This window comes from Rhinichthys klamathensis, unplaced genomic scaffold, assembly GCF_029890125.1.
Source record: "Rhinichthys klamathensis goyatoka isolate OS25496 unplaced genomic scaffold, OSU_Roscu_1.1 h1tg000406l_1, whole genome shotgun sequence".
In the NCBI taxonomy this organism is placed as follows: Eukaryota; Metazoa; Chordata; class Actinopteri; order Cypriniformes; family Leuciscidae; genus Rhinichthys; species Rhinichthys klamathensis.
In genome coordinates this window covers 2,142,900-2,166,486 of record NW_026606907.1, presented here as the reverse complement: position 1 = coordinate 2,166,486, position 23,587 = coordinate 2,142,900, and the positions used below count along the sequence as shown (strand labels likewise).

The 23,587-nt window shown below is 37.6% G+C and overlaps 1 protein-coding gene and 1 long non-coding RNA gene across 3 annotated transcripts; one reads left to right on the top strand and one right to left on the bottom strand.

Annotated features, from left to right (window-relative positions):
- The first annotated feature begins 7 nt into the window (after positions 1 to 7).
- LOC130070414 (uncharacterized) lies at positions 8 to 6,010 on the top strand. Its single transcript, XR_008803878.1, has 2 exons — positions 8 to 229; positions 5,402 to 6,010. It is a non-coding gene; the product is annotated as an uncharacterized LOC130070414 (long non-coding RNA).
- An 8,397-nt stretch (positions 6,011 to 14,407) lies between these two features.
- ist1 (IST1 factor associated with ESCRT-III) lies at positions 14,408 to 22,648 on the bottom strand. Of its 2 annotated transcripts, none has more exons than XM_056234818.1 (10): positions 22,508 to 22,648; positions 21,667 to 21,764; positions 21,401 to 21,581; positions 19,042 to 19,129; positions 18,876 to 18,959; positions 17,752 to 17,862; positions 17,490 to 17,663; positions 16,575 to 16,685; positions 14,675 to 14,723; positions 14,408 to 14,594 (listed from the first exon to the last, which is right to left on the bottom strand). In XM_056234818.1, exons 2-10 carry the CDS (start codon positions 21,752 to 21,754, stop codon positions 14,428 to 14,430), a joined length of 1,053 nt encoding a protein of 350 aa, XP_056090793.1. In that variant the 5' UTR covers positions 21,755 to 21,764; positions 22,508 to 22,648; the 3' UTR covers positions 14,408 to 14,427. The 2 variants fall into 2 exon arrangements, with proteins under 2 accessions (XP_056090793.1, XP_056090794.1); XM_056234819.1 differs by having other exon boundaries at positions 14,675 to 14,684.
- Between the last annotated feature and the right edge of the window lie 939 nt (positions 22,649 to 23,587).

The window sequence follows — 23,587 nt, the reverse complement described above, 5'->3', positions numbered from 1 at the left end:
ATTAATAAGGAAGTAAGCTTGTGTGTGAGTTTGATTAATAAGGAAGTAAGCTTGTGTGTGAGTCTGCAGGGAAGTTGCCCATTGTCGGCGTGGGAGGAGTGGCCAGCGGACGGGACGCGCTTGATAAGATCCTCGCGGGAGCGTCTCTCGTGCAGCTCTACACGGCTCTCGTGTACCAGGGTCCGCCGGTGGTCAACAGAATCAAGAGAGAGCTGGACGACCTGTTGAAGTGAGCATACACATGTTTTTTCCATTTCTCTAGATATTAGGGGTGTGACGGTACAAGTGTTCGTCTCAAACCGTCGCGCTTCGGTGCGTACAGTCAGACCACAAACACAAGCCGTTACAGATTTGCGTGATATTTTCTAAATGTCAATAAAAAACTATTGCGAAATGACAGCATTTCCATTAACTGTTGTTATGCGACTAAAACATCTTTTTTTTTTCTCTTGCGATAAGTCAATCCAAAAATCATGGCAACGGTTCTTAGTCAAGCGTGCCGCACAAGCCCTGAAAAGTGAAGCCAAAGCGTCTCGATCGCCCCCCGGTGGCCGGTCCTAGTATAGCTCATAAACCCCGCCTCCCCATGTTATTCAACTGCATGTGAGACCAACTAAACAATTAACCCTTTAGGCGCCAGAGGTTTTTTCCTAAAACGTTAGATTTTGACATCTTAATTTCAAAAGGCTATATCTTAAAAGTGATAAAAGATAGAGACTTTCTGTAAATTAGAGAAATATTAAGGATGACCCAAAGTTTATGTAGGGATTACATTTTCCCATCTAACTTGCATATTATGACGTCATATAGTGGCGGCAATCTTGGATTATAGATTTTTCATGAAAAGTCTCATGTTTAAATGATAAAATGCAGCCCTTCTTTCCCCCCAAAATGTCCCTCACCTTCTCTATGCTATATTGCACAATACTGAATGCTCAGGTATATAGTAAGTAGTAAACAAACTGTGTAAATCATTACTAATAAATGATAGAAACAAACCGAATGCATGTAGTGGTTGGCCTTTTGCTGTAGAGATTTTCCATTTACTAAATACAGTAGGCACTCTGATTCCATGTATGGGGCACATATATATTATTCATATGACATACAAACACAAGTAGACAACACCTGTTTAGTTCAAACGCTCACTCGCACAGATCATGAGTGAGATGATACGAGCAGCGCGGCCAGATCTGCCTCGCGCCCGCGCCGAGTGTGCACCGCTCGGACTACTGTCATTGTCATTGTGACTCCCCACCCTGCCTCCATGTCGCCTCCTAACTGTCCTATGAATACTTGACCTCGTCTAACATACCCAGTGGCATTAGACAAAGTCTCCACCACAATACTGTTGCCGCGATTGCGGAGAGGATCTGATAACATGGCTCACTCGCACACTAGCTCCGCTTTTGATCGCAGATTCAATGCGCTCTAACTCGGAACATTTTGTATAGAAACATGACGTTTTTTTGATTCGGGGATGAAGTATGACATGTCTGCCATCCAGTGGAGGGGAGGTTGAATGAAATTTGACACCCAATTTGACAAAATCGGCCGTTTTATTCAGTGCCGCATTAGGGCTGTCAATCTTCCTCTATAATACTATTCGAATTCCATTCCTTATTTCATTTAATATTCGAATAATATTCGAATATTAAATGCTCAAATTCATCCTATTATTAATATTTACGACATTACTCAGGCTTAGCATGTGGTTGTTGTTACACGTTCTGTCCACTAGAGGGACATCTAACATTACAATAAACATTTTATTTGTGCTGAATATGGTTGAAGCGCTACCGATGGTTTTCGGCTAATATCTCCGCTAAAACACCACCAAAAATTCTGAAACTTATATCGTTCTTTTCAGTTCGACTAGACGGTTCCAACGAGTTCGGTGCTCGCCGAATCCGTTGAGTTTTCACCGAGATATTTGCTCTTCACGGGCGCTTTTTTACGTTGTTAAACATTTACCATTTTTGACAGTATTGTTATGATGATCAACGTGGATAACGTGCACAATTGTGTTACTATTCAAAAACTTTATTGTTCATCAGACAAAACAAAAGCATTTCATTTTCACATGTGTGTAAGCCAAGGTGGTGAGAAAGGCAAGATTGCATACCGTAAAACTTCAAATAGTAGCCCGGGCTTTTATTTTCCCAAATCGTCGCACTGCACCGGCTTGTAGTATTTGAGACAGGCGTCTATATGAGACAGGCCTTTATAATTTAGTGTTGAGATGTTGTTCATTGAGTGTAGGCTTAGAGTCTCTAATCTCTAAAAATATCCAAATGCTCCACGTGAAACTTCCGACCTTTTACTATCGTATCAATTGGTTTTGATTAATATGCGCGAGGGAGAGAGAGCAAGACAGCGCCCATGTTGTTTGAAGACGTGAGAGTGCGCGCGCGCGGCCGGGGCGCTCTCTCTTTCTCTCTCTCTGCTCGTTATGCGTCCTGTCATGCGCAGCAGTCATTCTAGTCTACATCACTCACCGATCAAAATGGGCTTTGGCGGAACAAACATTTGCGTTGGCGGCCGCCAAAAAGCAGACGATCTGACGGGTTTTAGAAGATTAAATACAACCCGAAACTAAAAAACAGACCCGGCCTCTATTTGAGACCGGCCTTTATTTACCCAAACCTGCAGCCACACCAGGCGTGTAAAAGAGACAGGCGTCTATTTGGGACTCGGCTATTATTTGAAGTTTTACGGTATACATTTTTTAAAAATATATACATAAAAAAACAATATTCGAATAGTAACTTCAGCATTCGAATAGTATTGATTTTTTTAATATTCGAATTATATTCGAATTTCGGAATTCGTTCCAACAGCCCTATGCCGCATCTTGTCGAGTAAACTCGACCGTGGCTCTTAGAGGGTTAAATTACACTTCAAATATCGTTTTTCCAAAGATGGTTTCTGTCATTTAGTGTAGTTTTTATCACGCTGATGTAATTTCAAGTGTTTGTTTTTAAAATAAGTTTGTTTTTAGTTAGTTATTTGATGCGGTGGTGTGACGTCACGATTGACAGGTTCTCTGAGCGAAGTAGTCACTGAAGCACCAACAGACTTTTTTTCAGGATCTTCGGAGGACTGAGGAGATTGGAGCTTTAAATTTAATATCTAAATTTTTTATAATTAATTTGAAAAAAGTGCCGGAGCGTGTGCTTGCGATTGATTCTGCGAGAGTGAGGGTGGGGCCTTGATTTCGTGGCTTTACTTCCTGCTCACGACTGCGCAGGTCTGGTCCCGAGATCGCTTCTGCGCAGACTCAAGTTCCAAGATGTCAGCGCCATATCGGGACACTGGCGGCTTCACTTCTGACCAATGGAAGAGAGCGAAGGGGCGTCGTCCATCTTTTTTTACAGTCTATGATGTTAGTAGGTTTACGTGTATCTCAGCCGCCGCACTAGCTTATTATTATTAATAGGAGACATAGGTGTATTATTGAAGCATTAATGGAAGGAAAGCCTCTTATACTCGTGAGCGGCTCATATGAGTGTTTCTGGGTGTTTCTCCCTCAGTTCTGCTTCAAGATCTTGATACATTTTCATTTCTTTATTGTTTAGAATCCATTATTCCTGTAATATTTTTGTCTTTTATGAGTTTAATGAAGAACTGCCTCGTCTTCTGTCCAAACACACTCTTTAAAGAATGATCGACTTTAACGTACGTCATGTGACTTGTAAATATTTCCTATTTCGAATTGCCTGAAAAACCACCTCATGATGACAGCGTAAAAACTTTTTTTTGCAATATATGGGATTTTATGCGAAAATTGCGTGGAAATATTTTCAATTCGCAATTTCAATTTGTGTTAAGAGTATTTTAAGTGGTTTTCGCTGTTATAATGAGACAATCATTTGGCAATGTGTCGATTTGTGTCGTGTAAATCTCACTTCAGTCCAGTGATGAAATATGAGTGTGCTGGAAATATGAAGTCGACTCTTTTTCTCCGTCTCGCTCGTCTTTACGAGATTTCTTGAAAAAGCGTAATATTGAACTTTGTGCATCCGCCATTGTCACCGCATGTTAATGAACTCTCACGCGCAAAGAAAACTAATCTCCGCACAAGTTTGATTTTGCATTATTCAATTGACCGTTCGCAAAGACCCGTCCCCCTCAGTTACTGTCGCTATGTCCGACAAGGTACGCTGCTCTCTCACACACACACACACACACACACCGTGTTCTCACGCAGTGATACATCGCGGACTGACAACACGCTGACAGACAGTTACTTTTCGGTTACTTTTGATATTAAACATATTAAACATAAGTCTCACCTTTCAAATTTGGTCATTTTTAAAAAAGAAATGTAAACAATAAATTCCGTTTTGTGACTCTTTAATGTGTCGTGACAGATCGCTGTAGAGCATCAGTTAAAGCTGCTCGTGATCCGATCATCTCTTCCTTCTAGTTCATTTATAGCATCAAATAAACATGAATGAATATAAGAAGGAATGTTGTTTTAATCGCAGAAAGACATCAGTACATTACGTTTTTCAAGTTCAAATCCTCCCATGTTAATCTACTAACTCTCCTGACTGCTTTGTCGGACAAAATGGCGGATGGCGAAGTATGATTCGTCAGATCACCTGTCAATCAAGCTCCCTGCGAAGGGTCAATTTAATTAGTACTTTTATAACACAAGATGCTTTTTAGTTTTATAGCTGATTGTTAACTAAAACCAAATACTCTTTTGCAAGAGTGTATTCTGTTTACTTTGTGTATTCTAGTTACCGTTTTTATGTTATGTCATTGATTATCACACAATCAGTAATGGTGTGTTCACACCGAACGCGATTAGAGCGTCAAATACGCGTCTATCGCGTCTAGTTAGACGCTTGAACATTCGCTCGAGTTCAAATATTTCAACTTGCGCGGAAGACATTCGCGGCAAACGCGTCGCCCAATTCGCGTCATTCGCAACGCCTGGCGCGAATGATGCGTCTATTCGCGTCTGCATTGACTTTGTATGTAATCTACTCTCGCAAATAATTAAATTCGCGTTCGGTGTGAACACCGATGTGTCTTGTCTTGATGTTATGTGTTGAGGACCACAATCCTGGACTTTATTGTGTTTTTTCCTCGATTGTATTTTTTTGTTTCATCTGTAAGGCATTCTTGATACAATTAAATGCATCAAAAGGAGGCTGTACTGGACCAACTAGCGGACTAAACGCCATTAGGTGGAACAAACTGTAATTTGCACGACTGTCTGTTCAAAATAAATAAGAAACCTAGCATTTGGGATTTATTGTTGCTTGTTCCTACCGTGACCCCAAAACCGAGATGCGTACCGAACCGTGACTTCAGTGTACTGTTACATTCCTACTAAATGTTAACAAACATAATGGTATTAAACACATTTGTTTTATTTTATTAATAGGGCACAAGGTTTTGCGTGTGTAGCAGAGGCAGTGGGTGCGGATCATCGAGCCACACCTGAACAACCACAGACCCACAACGAATGATCACATGATCATAATGCCTAACATTCTGCGTTTACCACTGCGCATTAATGCCACATTATCCTGTACATTACATTAATTTACAAAACTGGAACCACTCTGGATTGTGTTTTAGAAATGATGTGCCTTGTCGGTGTTATAAATGTAAAAATGTCACCATTATGTTAAAGGAATATATGAATTTGAATAAATGCTCACGATTTGTAACAGTGAAGGTAATGTTAACCGTTTAAATCACGTAATGCATTATATTTCATTACATTTCTGAACATTGTTGATGAACATCATTTCCAAAGGATGAGGCTTATGCTGTTTGCTATATCTCTCTTATTTCTAGACATTGAATCCATCATACGAACTCAGTCAGTTTCTGTGACTAACATAATTTTTTTATCTGAAACTTTTCTATATTTAACTGTAAATTGAAGAAGCCATTCAAACTTTAAAGGTGCAGTGATTTATTCCTTGTGATGGAGATTCAAGTCATATCACTCTTCGTAAAAAATAAAAATGGAATTTCAACAATGGCAATGGAAATATTGATTTTAATTGCAATTAAAGCAAATGTTATTTTTGATAATGTTGTGTTTGTCAGGCTGAACAAGCTTGCTCTTCATTGCCAATTGGAAAAGCAATGCAATTTGCTTTAAGCAAAGTTAAACCACTGTGGCCGCACCAATTGACACTGCAATAAAAAATGGCTTGCATACTAATATTAATGTTTTTTCTTCAGTGTAGTATGGTAAATATTGTGTGCATGCTACAAATATATTCTGTATGCATTGAATAACTGGATGATCTGCTGCATTACTGTACAAGTCAATGTTATTACATACAGTTTGAAGTCTCGGCATCTAATAAGCTTGACCTCTCCTTGGATTGGAAAAATATATATTTGGAAAGAAAAAATTTAAATATTATTTGTTTTTCATTGTCAAGTTGATTCTTGTGAATACATAATCTTGGTAAGTTTCCAAAGCATAATACATGAAAGTACAAGAAACATCCAAATTCATAGCCGTAGACTTTGTCTGTGTTGGTAAAGGCACAAATGTATTTATTAAAGAAAGTTATATAACATCAAAGATCAAATCACCAGAGTGCAATGAAATGAAACTATAGATGAGAAGTACTTTAAATTGTAATGTACTAGATCAAAGAAATTGGGAACAAGACCATAAAATTGGCAGTGTTTAAATGTTACACCTTGCAAATACACACTGCTACGTGTTCAACTAAACAAATCACCATTAGCTTTGGGTTGCCTCATGGAAACATGTCTTTATTTCCATTAGGCAAACCCCACCTTTAATCCTGGGATAGGCGTGTTCCTTGTGTTGTGATAAGACTTCCAAATCAACATGGAAAATCCTTGTTTGTAACAAAATCTGAGGAGGATTTAGAAACAAATACCCAATCTTCAGAAAACGCCACAGGTATTGTTGCCACACAGATTCTACTTGCATACGTTACAATATTAACTAGAAGAACACGGGATACGGATCACAAATTGTGTATTACATTTATATTGAAGATTTAAATGAATAGTTCAACCAAAATACTTTTTGTATACATTTACTCAGTCATGTTGCACCAAACGCTCTCTCTCTCTCTCTCTCTCTCTCTCTCTCTCTCTCTCTCTCTCTCTCTCTCTCTCTCTCTCTCTCTCTCTCTCTCTCTCTCTCACACACACACACACACACACACTCACAAACACAAATAAATATGCAAAGCTTGTAAACAAAACATGTTCCATAAATTCAGTAACTGCTACCAAGAGAAGTGTGAAAATGATCAAATATTTTTAAAAATAAGTAATTTTAATGAATATCTTCACTGTGACTCGTTTCCTCCGGCCTGATATGTGCATCGTGGATTTAATTAAAAAACATTTTTTTAACCATATCAGATGTTACTGCTGAACTTTTAGAAAATCACATTCGCTGTATATATTATTGCATAATGGCTTTTCAAACATTGCTTAAATGCAGGGTAGGTCATTCATTATTATTTTTTATGGTGGTTGAAAGTCTCCACATCCTGATAACAATCACTAAATTATGGGGTCTAAATGTATTTATATGTATTACATGGCTTGGTTGAATTCTACAGTAGAATGCGGTCAGTTATTTCTTGATAACACCGACACCGTTGCCATGAAAACGAATCGGTTACCTAACGTAACCTCGGTTCTCTCTAGATGAGGGAACGAGTATTGCGTAAGCTAGCTTACGCTACGGGAAAGATTTATCTTCTCTGAGAAATTTAAGCCAAAAAATTATCCTATAATTTTGTATCCATTGTCAACGCAGTTCAGCTGCAGCAGACAATGAACGGGCTAGCTAGCAGCTCATTGGTTCGCTCACAGAGAACTGCTTAAGCCTATGAGGAGACGAATGAACCTCTCGTAAGAGAAACAGAGCGTTGCCATGGACTCAGTTAAGAGACGGAACGAACGGACTATTTTCTTTAGCGGAAGCAATACAATCGTTTTTGAATAAATAAACTCCTTTTTAAATCAACATTTTGTGTCGAATTATTGATTTATTTGGTAGGTAGCCATGTAATAAGCGGGATAATATATAGCGGGGCGGTTGTTATAGCGAATACAACCCCCTCAGACTGATTCAAGACCCCTCCGCGATCAGCCTGTCGGGGTTGTATTCGCTATAACAACCGCCCCGCTATACATTATCCCGCTTATTACATGGCTACCTACCAAATAAATCAATAATTTGACAATCAATAACTATACATTATCCCTTACATACCATACCATACCATAAAATGTTCATCCGATCATTGCATTCGGTCCGACAAACGGTGTCGCTTCCTGGAAATGACCCAGTTATACTCAAACATGGGGACCCTGCACACCACATGCTAATCTCTGTGCTCTACATGTTATCAGACACACTAACTGGTTAACAACAGTATAGATCCACCATGATTAAATATATAACGCATGACCCAGTCATTCCTCCATGGCGTATGCTCTCAGGTTCTGTCATAAGAGCGACTGAGCTTCAGCGAGTGACAGAACCTGTTACCCTGACCTGGGTTATTCATGGGCCTGTACTTCGCCTGAGGCGTTGGACAGACCTGTTCTCTCATGGGTGAAGTGTGTGACGCTCAGGAACCGTGACCCGCTAGACTTCATGACACTAAACACAGATGTGAGGAGAAGATGGACGCCTGAGGTTTAAAAAAACTGACAACTGTCACGCCATCAAATCATTACTGAGACTTTTTAACAAAGTCCACTGCAACCATGCCTATTCTTTCTGTAGAAAAATAGATGCATGAAGTGAATGAGAGGTGAACAAGGTGAAATCTAGATCTAGATGCCCACCATTATATACAGCAAGACAAGGAATAATCCCTTTTATTTCAGTTCATTTTACATTGTTGCGTTTCATATCACTTTTTTTTAATGAAACAACACATCTAATGTGAATGACCGTATTCCTTTGGCGCTTCCTTCTCTCAGTAAGTTGCCTGTAGTTGAAACTGGGACTGAATTCACAAAAAACTATGCTTTGTACTTTGTATTTAGGTGGAACATTTCAGCTTTGACAGCGAGCAGAAATAGGACAAAATTCATTGTAGGAAAATTTCATATTACAGAGTTTATGTACAGGTCAAGGGGGATTTAAATGCAGCCTGTATCAAAGGTTTTGGCATGGGATTCTTGTGATTTATTTATGTAAAATTTAGCACAGATAAGCATATGCGCAGTAGTCCCTTTTAATTAAAGAAATATAAGAACTGAATACAAACAGATCACATTAAATAGCATTAGAAAATCTTAGAAATCTTAAAATGTGACGAAGCATGAGCACTAAGTTCTCAGTCGTGGCTTGTTGTGCTTGAACTGTCAAAAACACACAAATGCTACATAAACACAGTCTGTTATGTCTGTGAATGTAAACAGCTCGAAAGAAATCGCATGTGTAGCCTATATTAGATCTGTGTGTTAAAGTGACAGACTGCTGCTGTCTATGCTGTTCATGTGAATCAAACAACAGAAATCTCTCACTGCTTCTGACTGAATAACTTTAAAAGCTTTAATACGAATCAATGTCTTACTTTAATGCTTTAAATGCTCTGGTGAGGAGAAAAACATGGCGGACGGTGAACGCGCACTCAGGGGAGGAGCTAAGCCAGTCGTGGGCGGAGCCTGTTCCACCGACGTCACATTGGAGTGCATCATGAACGGACATTTTGAGACACTCTTTCAAATTTATTGGGAAAATAACGAACGGAGTAAAAGTGAATTTTACATAATAGGTCCCGTTTTTAAAATCTTAATTATTTAAGTAATGAGTCTTGTTTTAACAGTTAACTCTTTCCCTGCCATTGAGTTTTCTGGCTTTCCATGTTTTCACTGTTATACGGTAGGGGGCGCTATTACATCTTGTGAACGAGTACAGAATCTCCTGATCAAAACGATCACATAATCGTTTGCATATATGAAATAACGCGATCATCAAAATCAAACAGCTTAATGTTACTGAATGAAATGTGACCCAGGACGAGCTACAGGAGCTTTGAGGTGTTGATGAACTCGATCGACTCCATCTGTGTTTAATCATCGGATTCGTTCTGAATATGATCCAGACATATTCTTCGACAAAAAAGTGATTTTCTCTGGGGTTTTTTTCTATGAAACTTACCCACATAAGTGTTGATAAAAAAAATAATGCATGAAGCTAGAATAAAAGGGATTTTTTTTTTGGTTAAAAAGCAGAGGGTCTGTTCTTTTTTTTTATATGTTGCATATTCAGATATTCTGGGGGTCATGAAACTTTTGTGAAAATGGTCAAAAACGCTGGCGGTGGCCCCAAAAAACGTTGGCGGGAAAATAGTTTTATTTTATTTTTAAAGAGCATACTCCTTTCTCAAATATCATCATACACCACTTTATAGACATAAGAAGACTCTTTGCAAAGCCATCATTTGCTAATTTTAACATGTATTTTTTTTTCATGCAATCTATCCTGGGGCTGAAATTGGTGAAATGTGATACAACTGTAAATGACTTCACTACTAAACGACAGATAGATAGATAGATAGATAGATAGATAGATAGATAGATAGATAGATAGATAGATAGATAGATAGATAGATAGATAGATAGATAGATAGATAATTAGAGATAGATAGATGATAGTTAGATAAATAGACAGATAGATCATTAGAGAGATAGATAGAGAGATGATAGACGGATAGATAATTAGAGATAGATAGATGATAGTTAGATAAATAGACAGATAGATCATTAGAGAGATGATAGACGTATAGATAATTAGAGATAGATAGTTTGATAGACAGATAGATAGATAGATAGATAGATGATAGATAGATAAATAAATAGATAGATAGATCATTAGAGAGATAGAGATATATAGATAATTAGAGATAGATAGATTAGAGACAGACAGACAGACAGACAGACAGACAGATAGACAGATAGATAGATAGATAGATAGATAGATTAGAGACAGACAGACAGACAGACAGACAGACAGATAGACAGACAGACAGATAGATAGATAGATAGATAGATAGATAGATAGATAGATAGATAGATAGATTAGAGACAGACAGACAGACAGACAGATAGATAGATAGATAGATAGATAGATAGATAGATTAGAGACAGACAGACAGACAGACAGACAGATAGATAGATAGATAGATAGATTAGAGACAGACAGATAGATAGATAGATAGATAGATAGATAGACAGACAGATAGATAGATAGATAGATAGATAGATAGATAGATAGATAGATAGATAGATAGATAGATAGAATAACTGAATGTGAAATCGACTTCGCCGGAAGATCAATTCTTTTCAGTCCAGATGACGGTCTGACCGTAAGAACACGTGTGTGCGCTCACACGAAATATAGTGTCGGCTAGACTGACACATGCGGGGATTGACAGAGCATTTCGGGGTGGCGGCTGGCGTGACCCAGTAAACCACAGCAGGGGAGATGAAGCTGTCTAAACCACTCACTATCTAGTGTGCGAATGCCTAGCCTGATCTCTGGCCTGGTCACACATGGAGAGATGATGATGATGATGATGATGATGAGTATGTTGCACACCCTGCCCTTCTCAATATCAAAATGACCCATCTCGCACTGTCTCTCATATAAGTGATCAAAATAATGCGGTAACACTTTACAATAAGGTTCATTAGTTAACTAAATACTGTAACAAATGTATTGCTCATTGTTAGTTCATACATTAAATAATGTTAACTAATGAACCTTATTGTAAAGTGTTACCAATATACACAAAAATGTACTCACAGTATAATGCACATAATTACCTTGCAATGTAATATCTAAAAGTTATTTTAATTGATTATACAACCAATCACAAGAGGGCATGAGAGGGTATTTGTAGTCAACAAATCAACACATAAAAAAGCATGGATTTGTCAAAATGTTGTACAATTGTGCATTACACATGTATTTTCAAGTCAGCTTTGAAAACACATCTTTTTTCTCTGGCGTACTCATAACTGTGGATATGTAGCTTTAGTGAGTTAAAATTTTATACTATGAAATTTGTACGATGTTTGTTTTTATTTTGTGTTTTTGTGAAGCACCTTGGTCAGCAGAAATGCTGTTTTAAGGTGCTATATAAATAAAAGTGACCTTGACCTATTTTAAGAGGTCTTTATTTATGCAAATGGTTCACGTGTATTTGTAAGAGCTTTTCATAATTTTGTGCTAAATTGGTTATGTTTTTCTCAATCTGACATTCTCTAAACTCTGGGTCTCATTTATGAAATATTGCGTAGAAACCTTCCTACATTTGATCTAAGATCATATCTATGCGTACACACGTTTTATATACGAGCCCTCACAACTCAAAAACACAATAACTCACCCAAAACATTTCATTCGTGCTTCAAAACCAGTTTGTATGTCAATTGGCAAATGCCACCAAAAGTATAGTAGAATATAGAATAGAATAGGTACATTTGAATTTATTTTTGTAGCAATGTTACATGTAAATAGAAAACCTTTCATGTCATAGGTATTTATGTAATAAACATTCATGTCGGACAGATTTTTAAAATTAAATGGATGATTTTGCATGCAATGGCTCACACAATAAAAGCTGTGAAGAGTTTGACAACGTGTCAGTTTTGTTCAGAAAGTCTCGAGGATTTAGTTATTGTGCAATTTGCTTAATTGATTAAGAATTGATGTAAACAAGAAAATAAGTTTTCAGAAAAACATCGAGGAAGAGCTGTTATTATTATTAAGTTGTATTCCTTCACCCTCTAGTGGTGATGAAGAGTATAAAAGCAGAGCTTCTTCACATCATGCAAACTTCATCAAGCATATAAAGCATTATAGTCTCCATTAATGGAAAGACTTGTTGTTACAGCAGTTTAGTAAAGTTATTATTATCATTCAGTGAATCTAAGTGAGAAGTCCTAAGGTTACGAGCAAATATACTTTATTACACGGCATGTTTTCAATGCAAGTTAAAATCAGCATCTGACATACCTAAACATTGGCAGATTTGTATTTAGATGATTTGTGTCAAATTAGTGTTATAAACTCAAGGGAAAAGCAATCACAGATATAAAACCACTATACAATCCAAACCTAAGACATTGACAGATGTTGTCAACTCTTATAAATAAGCCAATCATATACAGGTGAAACTCGAAAAATTCAAATATGGTGCAAAGGTTCATTTATTTCAGTAATTCAACTTAAAAGCTGAAACTAATATATTATATAGACTCATTACATGCAAAGTGAGATATTTCAAGCCTTTATTTGTTATAATTCTGATGGCTTACAGCTTATGAAAACCTTTTCACAATATTCTAATTTTGAATTTGGGGTTTTCATAAGCTGTAAGCCATAATCATCACAATTATAACAAATAAAGGCTTGAAATATCTCACTTTGCATGTAATGAGTCTATATAATATATTAGTTTCACCTTTTAAGTTGAATTACTGAAATAAATGAACTTTTGCACCATATTTGAATTTTTCGAGTTTCACCGGTGTGATGAAACCCCCACCAGAGAGAAGCATGAGCATGTAAATGACTTATTAAATGCTGTCAGTCACGTGTCCCAGAGAGAGAGAGAGAGAGAGAGAGAGAGAGAGAGAGAGAGAGAGAGAGAGAGAGAGAGAGAGAGAGAGAGAGAGAGAGAGAGAGAGAGAGAGAGAGAGAGAGAGAGAGAAGAGAGAGAGAGAAGAGAGAGAGAGAGAGAGAGAGAGAGAGAGAGAGAGAGAGAGAGAGAGAGAGAGAGAGAGAGAGAGAGAGAGAGAGAGAGAGAGAGAGAGAGAGAGAGAGAGGTGTGGCACGGCAAGGCCACAGTTCAAGAGACGGAAACTAAGGCAAACTCAGCGCAGAAAACACACAGACGAGACACACAACAGGAGTGTTATCGACTGTAGATCAAATCAAGAAGGCTGACAGGTGTAACCTCTCAAATATACAGCATTAAAACTACATCACCAGAAACGTCAGGACAAAGAGATGATTCATAAATGCGAGGCTTCGAACATCACGGCTGTCAATAACAAAAACGCCGAGTCACTTCGCAAGACGATTGATACCCATGCGATCACAGGCTTATGCAGGTTCACAGAGTTACACAACTCTGGGTGTCAGTAATGGAAACAGGTTATTCCTGCTTTTACCAAGAGGAGTCCGTGATTTACCGGTGGGGAAAGCTAAAGCTAACACTTCTCATCTAAATGATGCAGTGACTTACACTAGAGATGATTGAGTTTAGCGGTCAGCAAAGTGCTCATAAAAAGGTCGCGTTCTGTTAGTAGTCCGTTTGTATACTACATCCCATCCTTCATTGTGTTAGGTAAGAAATATTATAATACACCTCCACCAGAAGATCTGAGAGTGTGAAAACATGGGTGTGCTTCGAGTGTTTAGGTCTTCTTCTTGAGCTCCTCGAAGCGTCGTGACAGGTCGTCGAAGTCGATGTCTTCCGATGCGCTGGCGTTCCCTCCGAAGGACGAGGCCGGGAGTGTGTTGGGAACAGACGGGAGTTCGGGAAGGTTCGAGTTGTCATAGATCTGACCAGAGGGGGTCGGGCCTAGAGACCAAACACAGCTTTTACAAACAAGATTATCAGAATGAGAGCGGGAATAACTCATATTAGGATAGAGCGCATACCTGGGATGATCTGGGAAGAATCAAAGGGTTTGATTGACAAATCATCGATCTTAAAACAACACATGAAACAGGTTAACAACAAATATTCAATACTGGTATACTCATACTGTGAAGAGTTAGTATTAATGTGACCCGGAGTGACCCTGAACCCTGGAGTGAACATGGACACCTCATTTAGAAAGACAAGGACTGAATATCAACATAACGCAGTTTACAAGATGTTATGCTAACTTACATGTAAAACATCCATTAGGCACAATAGAAATGGTCTAAACGCATGATTTTAATGATGAGGCTTTTGTTTTTTGTTATCAGGTTCTCAAAAATTATATAAAAACTTGGATTTGGATTTATTGGCCATAATATCGGTTATCTATGGAAGCTCGTTTCCGCCACAGAATAAAACATTTTAAAATATAATTGGGACTTTTTATCTCAAGAGAGTTTTTATCTCACAATTGAGTGTTTTTATCTCACAATTGAGTTTTTTTATCTCTGAGTTTTTTTATCTCACAATTGAGTTTTTTTATCTCACAATTGAGTTTTTTTATCTCACAATTGAAAGTTTTTATCTCACAATTGAAAGTTTTTATCTCACAATTGAAATTTTTTATCTCACAATTGAAAGTTTTTATCTCACAATTGAAAGTTTTTATCTCACAATTGAAATTTTTTATCTCACAATTGAAAGTTATCATCTCACAATTGAGTGTTTTTATCTCACAATTGAGTTTTTATCTCACAATTTAAAGTTTTTATCTCACAATTGAGTGTTTTTATCTCACAATTGAAAGTTATCATCTCACAATTGAGTGTTTTTATCTCACAATTGAGTTTTTATCTCACAATTGAGTGTTTTTATCTCACAATTGAGTTTTTTTATCTCACAATTGAGTTTTTTTATCTCACAATTGAGTTTTTTTATCTCACAATTGAGTTTTTTTATCTCACAATTGAGTTTTTTTATCTCACAATTGAGAGTTTTTATCTCACAATTGAAAGTTTTTATCTCACAATTGAAAGTTTTTCTCACAATTGAAAGTTTTTATCTCACAATTGAAAGTTATCATCTCACAATTGAGTTTCTCACAATTGAGTGTTTTTATCTCACAATTGAGTGTTTTTATCTCACAATTGAGTGTTTTTATCTCACAATTGAAAGTTTTTATCTCACAATTGAAAGTTTTTATCTCACAATTGAAAGTTTTTATCTCACAATTGAAAGTTTTTATCTCACAATTGAAAGTTTTTATCTCACAATTGAAAGTTTTAATCTCACAATTGAAAGTTATCATCTCACAATTGAGTGTTTTTATCTCACAATTGAGTTTTTATCTCACAATTTAAAGTTTTTATCTCACAATTGAGTGTTTTTATCTCACAATTGAAAGTTATCATCTCACAATTGAGTGTTTTTATCTCACAATTGAGTTTTTATCTCACAATTTAAAGTTTTTATCTCACAATTCTGACTTTATAACACAATTGAGACTTCCTATCACGCAATTCTGAGATAAAAAGTCGCAATTACCTTTTTTATTTTTTTATTCTGTGGTGGAAACGAGCTTCTATAGTTATCGGCTTTCAAATATAAAGATTTATCAGTTATCGGTATCAGCCAAAATGTTCATATCGGTGCATCCCTAGAATATATGAGAGCACAAAATGTGTACGCATGCTCTTCAGTTGTATTCATAAGCACATTTTTGCCTTTATAATTCCCGATTTATATGTATCCAGGTTATGAACAAATGCACTTTATAAATGAGGCCCCTGTTTGTCAGTACGGTTGTTAATAGAAAGAGTTTTTGGGGTTAATGCTTCAATGTGAACTGTAATAAACTGCTCTTCCCTGCGAGGTGAACAGGTCGTCTCCGTCTGTCTGATCGCTTGAACTTACAGACTCATAGGTGGGGGGGCAGCTGGGCAGTTGTGGAGGCAGCCCTCCTCTCGCTGGAGCCTGGAAGTTGCTAAAGCCATCATAGGTGCCAACGGGACCATTAAAAGCCTCCTGGAGGGGGAATGATGTGAAACAGATTCAGATTTCAGATCTTAACACATTGAACTATTAAAGCAACACTAAGTAACTTTTCCTCTGCGGTCGCCCTACAGGTTGGAAGTGGAATTGTCCATTACCGCTGTGGTAAATAATTTAGCCTAGCGCAGCCGACTGTCGCACGCACATGCTCGCTGTTTATCCAGCGCCGGCTTTGGAGTGAACGATGTCCACAGACAAGGTAGAGTATGTTGCATGATTTCATGAAAGTATGATGTATTGCGACATCAGAAACGAAGAAAAACTAAATAATGACTATTGTAACGCTTGACGTAAAGCAAGTCAAATTTGTAGTTTTCTTATGTCTCATTAGAACTACAGAAACGCGACCCGATCTGGCAATCTTACATAGCGTGGTTATAGCAGATATAGGACCGCAAAGCGGATCCAGAAGTGCCTTTCACCCTGTTACGACTTGATGAACCACTGAAACCATTTTGAAAACATTATTTTAAGGTAGAAAATCTTACTTAGTGTTGCTTTAATTCAAGAGATTCCGTCAAAAAACGCTGATTCATCCAGTAATGAAACAAGTGTTTATGAGTGAGTCGTTGAATCATTCACTAAACCCGATTGCAAACTTCAAATTAACTAAATGTTTTTTTAACAGACTGCAGCAATCAACATTTTGTCAGAACCTCTAATAAATTAAAACATGTTGTTTTGTTTAGTTGTCTATTCAGAATGGTGTGAGAATCGTGATATCTACTTTAATCCCGAATCACGCAGCTCTATTAGCCAGTTAGATGTGTGTCTTACAGCTCCTTTGGGCGTTGGGTAGTTGAAAGCTGTGGGCATGGGCATCGGCATGCCAACAGCAGGAGCAGTAAACCCTCCTCCTCCTCCTCCTCCTCCTCCAGCTCCTCCTCCTGGCTTTCTGAAGTCACTGTTCACATCGATCAGATCGGCCTCTTCCCCCGGGCACACCTCTGGCTGTGAACGTTACACATGCAGGACGTTAGAAACGAGCGCTGCTTATAGAGATGAGCTAGACGGAAAGGAAGAGGAAATTGATTCCTACCCGAACCATGGCATCCGGTTCATAGGGAACGTTGTAGTTTTTGGCGATCTCAATGAGGTAACGCTCCACCAAGATCTTGGGAGGGGCTTCCACGCTCAGCTTGTGCATGAGCTGCAGAAAGACAATACAACAGCTTAAAAGTAGATCTGTATAGCTATGGCAAGCCGTTTTAGCTTAAATTGTACCCAGCCTTACTCGTTGTAATTTAATTTTTATTAGTAAGAATTCAATTAGAGAGCTCTACAATTCAATTCGTACTAGTAGCAATTACAATTAGAGAGCTCTCTAAATCAGTTTTACTAGTAAGAATTGAATTAGAGAGCTCTCTATTTGTATTTTTACTAGTAAGAATTGAATTGTAGAGCTCTCTAATCGAATTCTTACTAGTAAAAATGCATTACGACGAGTAAGTCTGGGTACAATTTAAGCTAAACGGCTTGCCATATATAGCCCACCCATTAAATATCTATGATGTTCGGTATATGGCTTGGCTTCTCCATCAATTTAAGATTAGGGAATTTTCCATCTACTGAGTAAAAGTCGTATCTCTGACTGCTTAAGACCGGAATTTGAACTAATTTTAAAGTCCTCCTGTGGTGAAAATCAAGTTTTTAATGTTGTTTATATGTCTGTGTGGTGTTTTTAATATGCTTTAAGACAAATGTGTAAATATTTTTCGCCCTTAAAACTCATCTTTAATCACCAAAACGTTTTTCCTTGAAAAAAAAATGTCTTGCCTGAAAATATCTTGAATGTAACTCGACACCCTTGCCTCATTTAGAGCCCCGCCTCCACTCACTCACTCAGCTCAGAGATCCACTGGTTGATGATCACACGTTGATCTGATTGGTTACAAGGTCGTTTGTGACGTCAGAAACACCAGCGATTTCAAACCGTGTTTTTGAGACTGTCTTTGGTTCACTGCAGTTTTAAGGAGGAAATACTCAGCAATGCTGTCGACTTATGAACTTACACATGGTGTGTCTTAAAGCGTATTAAAAACACCACATACACACATAAACAACATTAAAAGCTGGATTTTCACCACAGGAGGACTTTACATGAGTTAAAAGAGCAATGTTTGCCCAATTTTTCCACCTCTATTCAAACCTGTTTCATCATACCCTATCATTAACTGTTCCAATCTGGTTTGTCCTACATAGCTTTCCATACTCTTTGCTGTATTTGGCACACAGCTGATCTGAAACCTGTGAAAAAGGGAAAAAAGACATGAATGATCCATACTCGATCTCCAGAAATAGATTTAAGACGGACACACTTTCTACTCACAGTCTTCAGCTCCGCCACTTCTGACTGCAGTCGAGGAGACGCCCAGATGAGTGTGGAAACGGCTTCTTGCAGACCAGGGTCCAGTTCCCTGAAAGAGACGATGGTGAAGTTAAAGCAACACCAAGTAGCTTTTCCTCTGCGGTCGCCCTACAGGATGGAAGTGGAATTGTCCATTACCGCTGTGGTAAATAATTTATCCTAGCGTAGCCGACTGTCGCACGCGCGCTCGCTGTTTATCCAGCGCCGGCTTTGGAGTGAACGATGTCCACAGACAAGCTAGAGTATGTTGCATGATTTCATGAAAGTATGATGTGTTGCGACATCAGAAACGAAGAAAAACAAAATAATGACTATTGTAACGCTTGACGTAAAGCAAGTCAAATTTGTAGTTTTCTTATGTCTCATTAGAACTACAGAAACGTGACCCGATCTGGCAATCTTACATAGCGTGGTTATAGCAGATATAGGACCGCATAGCGGATCCAGAAGTGCCTTTCACCCTGTTACGACTTAATGAACCACTGAAACCATTTTGGAAACATTATTTTTTAGGTAAAAAATCTACACGGAGCATCCGAAATCACACACTTCGCTTCGATACAGCCGGCGGAAAACAGTATGTGACAAAAGAGGCTAGTAGAGCTGCACGATTAATCTTTACAAGATCGCAATCTCGATTCAAACACCCGCGTGCTCTTACTCCTAAATAACAGCGATTCTTCTGACTATTAAACCTTTGACAAGAACGATCACAGCGAACATTCAGATCTGTGTTCTGATCCAGAGAGAGCCGTTGTCATGATATGAAACAGATTCACAAACAGTCTTTTGAATCACACAGATTCATTATTTCTGTCTTACAATCATTTAAATGATCACAGAAGAACTGAGATAAAAGTTTATAGTCCAGATATAAACACTGACGTATACAGTAGCGATCAAAATAGAGGAAATCACCTTTTGAAAGTGACTTAACACTTCAAATAACAATTGTATCATTACAGCGTTACACCAGTAGGTGGCAACACGTGACTGTTAAAAATGTATTTGTCACTGAATCATTCATTCAAGAGATTCGTTCAAAAATGCTGATTCATCTAGTAATGAAACGAGATGTATTCATGAGTGAGTCATTGAATCATTCACTCACTCTGATTAAAAAATGTTTAATAGCAATTAAAAAAAATTTCATCAATTACAGCGTTACACCAGTAGGTGGCGACAAGTGACTGTTATTGTCACTGAGTCATTCATTCAAGAGATTCGTTCAAAAATGTAGATTCATCCAGTAATGCAGTGGTTCCCAAACTGGGGTACGTGAGGTGACAGAGGGGGTACGCAAACAAAATACTGAGTTTTGCCTTTCATTTAATTCTACCCCAACTTGAAATAACAACATTAAAAACCGAATATGTATTTCTAACTGGTAAAATGCCATAAATACATGACATCCAATCAAATTCCCTCATCTTTTGTTGTCAAAACTGACTGCCTCCACACAAGCATATGATAGGTTGCGTGCAGATATACTGTCTAAGCAAATCTTGCTACATTACTGCCGTTCTTGACAATGTACCTTTGTAAAAGTAATATATATATTACCAATATAGACACAGAGAGATCGATTTAAGACTCAAAATCTCTCCGATACAAAAACATACCCTGTTCTAGTATTTAATGTTGATCATATATTATACGGGCAAGAATGCAGTTGTTGATTGCAAACGTGTCATTGATTATTATACAACAGGTCAACAAACCAAAGTAATGGAACAAGTTAAGTCTTTATGAGTGAGTCATTGAATCATTCATTCAACCTGTTTTCTTTTCAAACTCAAATATTTTATTTTTATTTTAAAAGACTGCAGCAATTCACATTTATATAATTATACATTTAGATTTAAAAATAAATAAATAAAGATTGTATCAATTACATTGCTACACCAGTAGCTACACCAAGTGACTGTTTTTATCATGTATCTATCGTTAAATCATTCAAGAGATGTTCAAAAACACTGATTCATCCAGCAATGAAATAAGTGAGTGATCATTGAATCATTCACTTAACCCAATTAAAAAAAAATGAATTAAATATTTTTTCAGTAGACTGCAGCAATAAGCATTTTCTCAGAACCTCTAGTAAATTACATGTTATTTTGTTTAGTTGTCTAGTCAGATTTGTGGTGGGAGAATCATGATCTCTATTTTAAAAAATAATAATAATTGGATTCTCAATTTATCCATAATTGTCCAGCTCTATCATGAAGTAATTAGGCCCACTTATTCAAAATATGTACCTACTCAAGACAGTTTGTGATTTCGGAAAGTCACATTTAATGAGAATAAAAAGGTTACTCACTTCATGGACTGTATTAACCCAAATCTGGTGAGCAGCAAATCACAGTATAACTCCAGGATCTCCATCGCCTCCACCAAATAATCCTCCCGGATGATGTGCTCGACCCGGATCCTCGCTCGCTCATCTTTCCCCGCTGACAAGTAGTCTGCAATTTCCTTGCGAGCCTTCTGGGCCAATTCAGCTAATTCAGAGCAAACAGATTCAAAGCAATTAGTTGAACTTAGCCCGTCCAAAACATGTGCAACTTGTAGACCACCCAAACTTACTTTTCTTCTTCTCAAGAAGTTTGAGGCGGTTTATGACAAGCCTGAGATTGACACGCAGTCTCTCGGATTTGAACCCTCCACCAAGCATGATGAGGGCTCTGTGGAAGCAAATATCAGGTTAAAAAGGACAGAAATGACTCAGATTGAAGGTCAAATGGCATCCGGCATGTGATTAAATCTACAGATGTTGGAGATACCCCTCCTGTTTGGCGAGTGACGTCACTGTCCCATCATGTCGTCACCGTCATAACACGACAACAGCACAGTTCAGCTATTAGAAACCTGATCATTTTAGATAAAAGTAGTCCCCTATGTTACCCATGTCAAAAAAAGCATTAGCAGTACTGTGGTATCCGATCAAAACAACGTGGTTCGGTTTCATATAACGTTACTTTTGTACCGAATGATTGTGGTATTTACAAGTACTACAAAGAATACCAAAGTACATGTCAAAACATATGTTAATAATCTAGCACTTTTTTGTTGGTTACACGCTTAAAGAAATATTGGCTTGTTTGTTATTTCGATTTCCTTAGAGATATGCTTAATAGTATGAGTCACGACAAGTAGCCAGAACAAGTGGCAAAAAACTGTCTATCTGACTACCAGTCACTTGTTAATATTATTATGGATTGATTTGATGCATCTATGCTATTCTTTAGAACGCATAAATAACATTTTTAACCGTTAGAAATCTGATTGTTCAAACCAGGAAGAGACTCGATTAGCGGCTAAAAGAGCTAATTCTGTAAACAAAGTAAACAAAACCTACAGACACAAACAAATCATCATAAAGGCCCAATAAAAACGGTAACTAAGATATAACAAACGCCATATTTACCTGTAAATTCCTCTTCGGACGCGGACAGTAAGTCGGTTTCGTTAGAATCGTTGGGCGAATGCTCGATTATCATTCACTTCCGCATTGGACGTGACTACATTCATGACGCTACACGTCACGTGGTCGGCAGTGGAAAACGCTTTATGATGGGAAACCCCGTCGCTAGGGTGGACAAATCACATGTCTTTAATGATGTCATGTTTATGATATTACATGACAAGGTAGAATATCAGGCTGGAAAGAAATGCCTGCGCTCGCTAGTCACTAATCCAAATGACAGACCGTAGACTGTGTAGTGAAAACACTGTGGGCTTGTAAAGGAGAAAAGTGAATGGCACACACTCCTAAACATGATGAATACACACTGTTTATCTGTATCATTGTTCCTGCAAAGATTCTAATGTACCATAACACGATAGTTCCTACCTAACACGGTTCATCCTGTTGCTGTAATATGATCGGCTAAGTGAAATATCATGTTTTTTTCCCCAGGTATTATCTGATAATTTGCTTATCTATTAACCCTTTAAGTGTCACCCCCCTTTTTTTGAATATACATGAACATTTCAAACTTAAATTGTTGTAATTCAAGAATGCTTTGGAATATAGACGTAAGATTGGTCTCGTTTTAAAGAAGACATTTGGCAGATTTTTGTAGAAGTGAAATAAATTAAGAAAGTGAAACAGAGAAAATGTTATAGAAGTTTGAGTTTAGGAAAATTTAGAATGTAAAAAATTTAATTATTCATATTTTATAGAAAATATTATATTTTCAAAACCTGGGCGACTCTAAAACTGCAACAAAAAAAAATCAAAGTCAAAAATCTGAACAAGTTGTGTTTCAAATTTTAGGTTGATATCTCAAAAAATGAGCTTTCAGTGAGTGTGTTTGGGCGCAGTACCAAACGCTTTCACTAGGGCACAGCCAGACTCCATTACTGCCCTTATAAGGGCGCCTCCATTTCCAAATGTGTTTTGAGTGATATGAACCATTATTTCCACAATTTTCATACAATTTATGAAGTAGACATCCTATTCAGAAGTAATATGAGAAGTTTGGCAGATTTTGATATGAATTCA

Coding starts and splice junctions, on each gene's coding strand:
- ist1 (XM_056234818.1), bottom strand. CDS start 21,754: ATGCTTGGTGGAGGGTTCAAATCCGAGAGACTGCGTGTCAATCTCAGG. Junction 16,686..17,489: donor ACCCAACGCCCAAAGGAGCT/GTAAGACACACA, acceptor TTCCCCCTCCAG/GAGGCTTTTAATGGTCCCGT. Junction 14,595..14,674: donor TTCTTCCCAGATCATCCCAG/GTATGCGCTCTA, acceptor TTTGGTCTCTAG/GCCCGACCCCCTCTGGTCAG.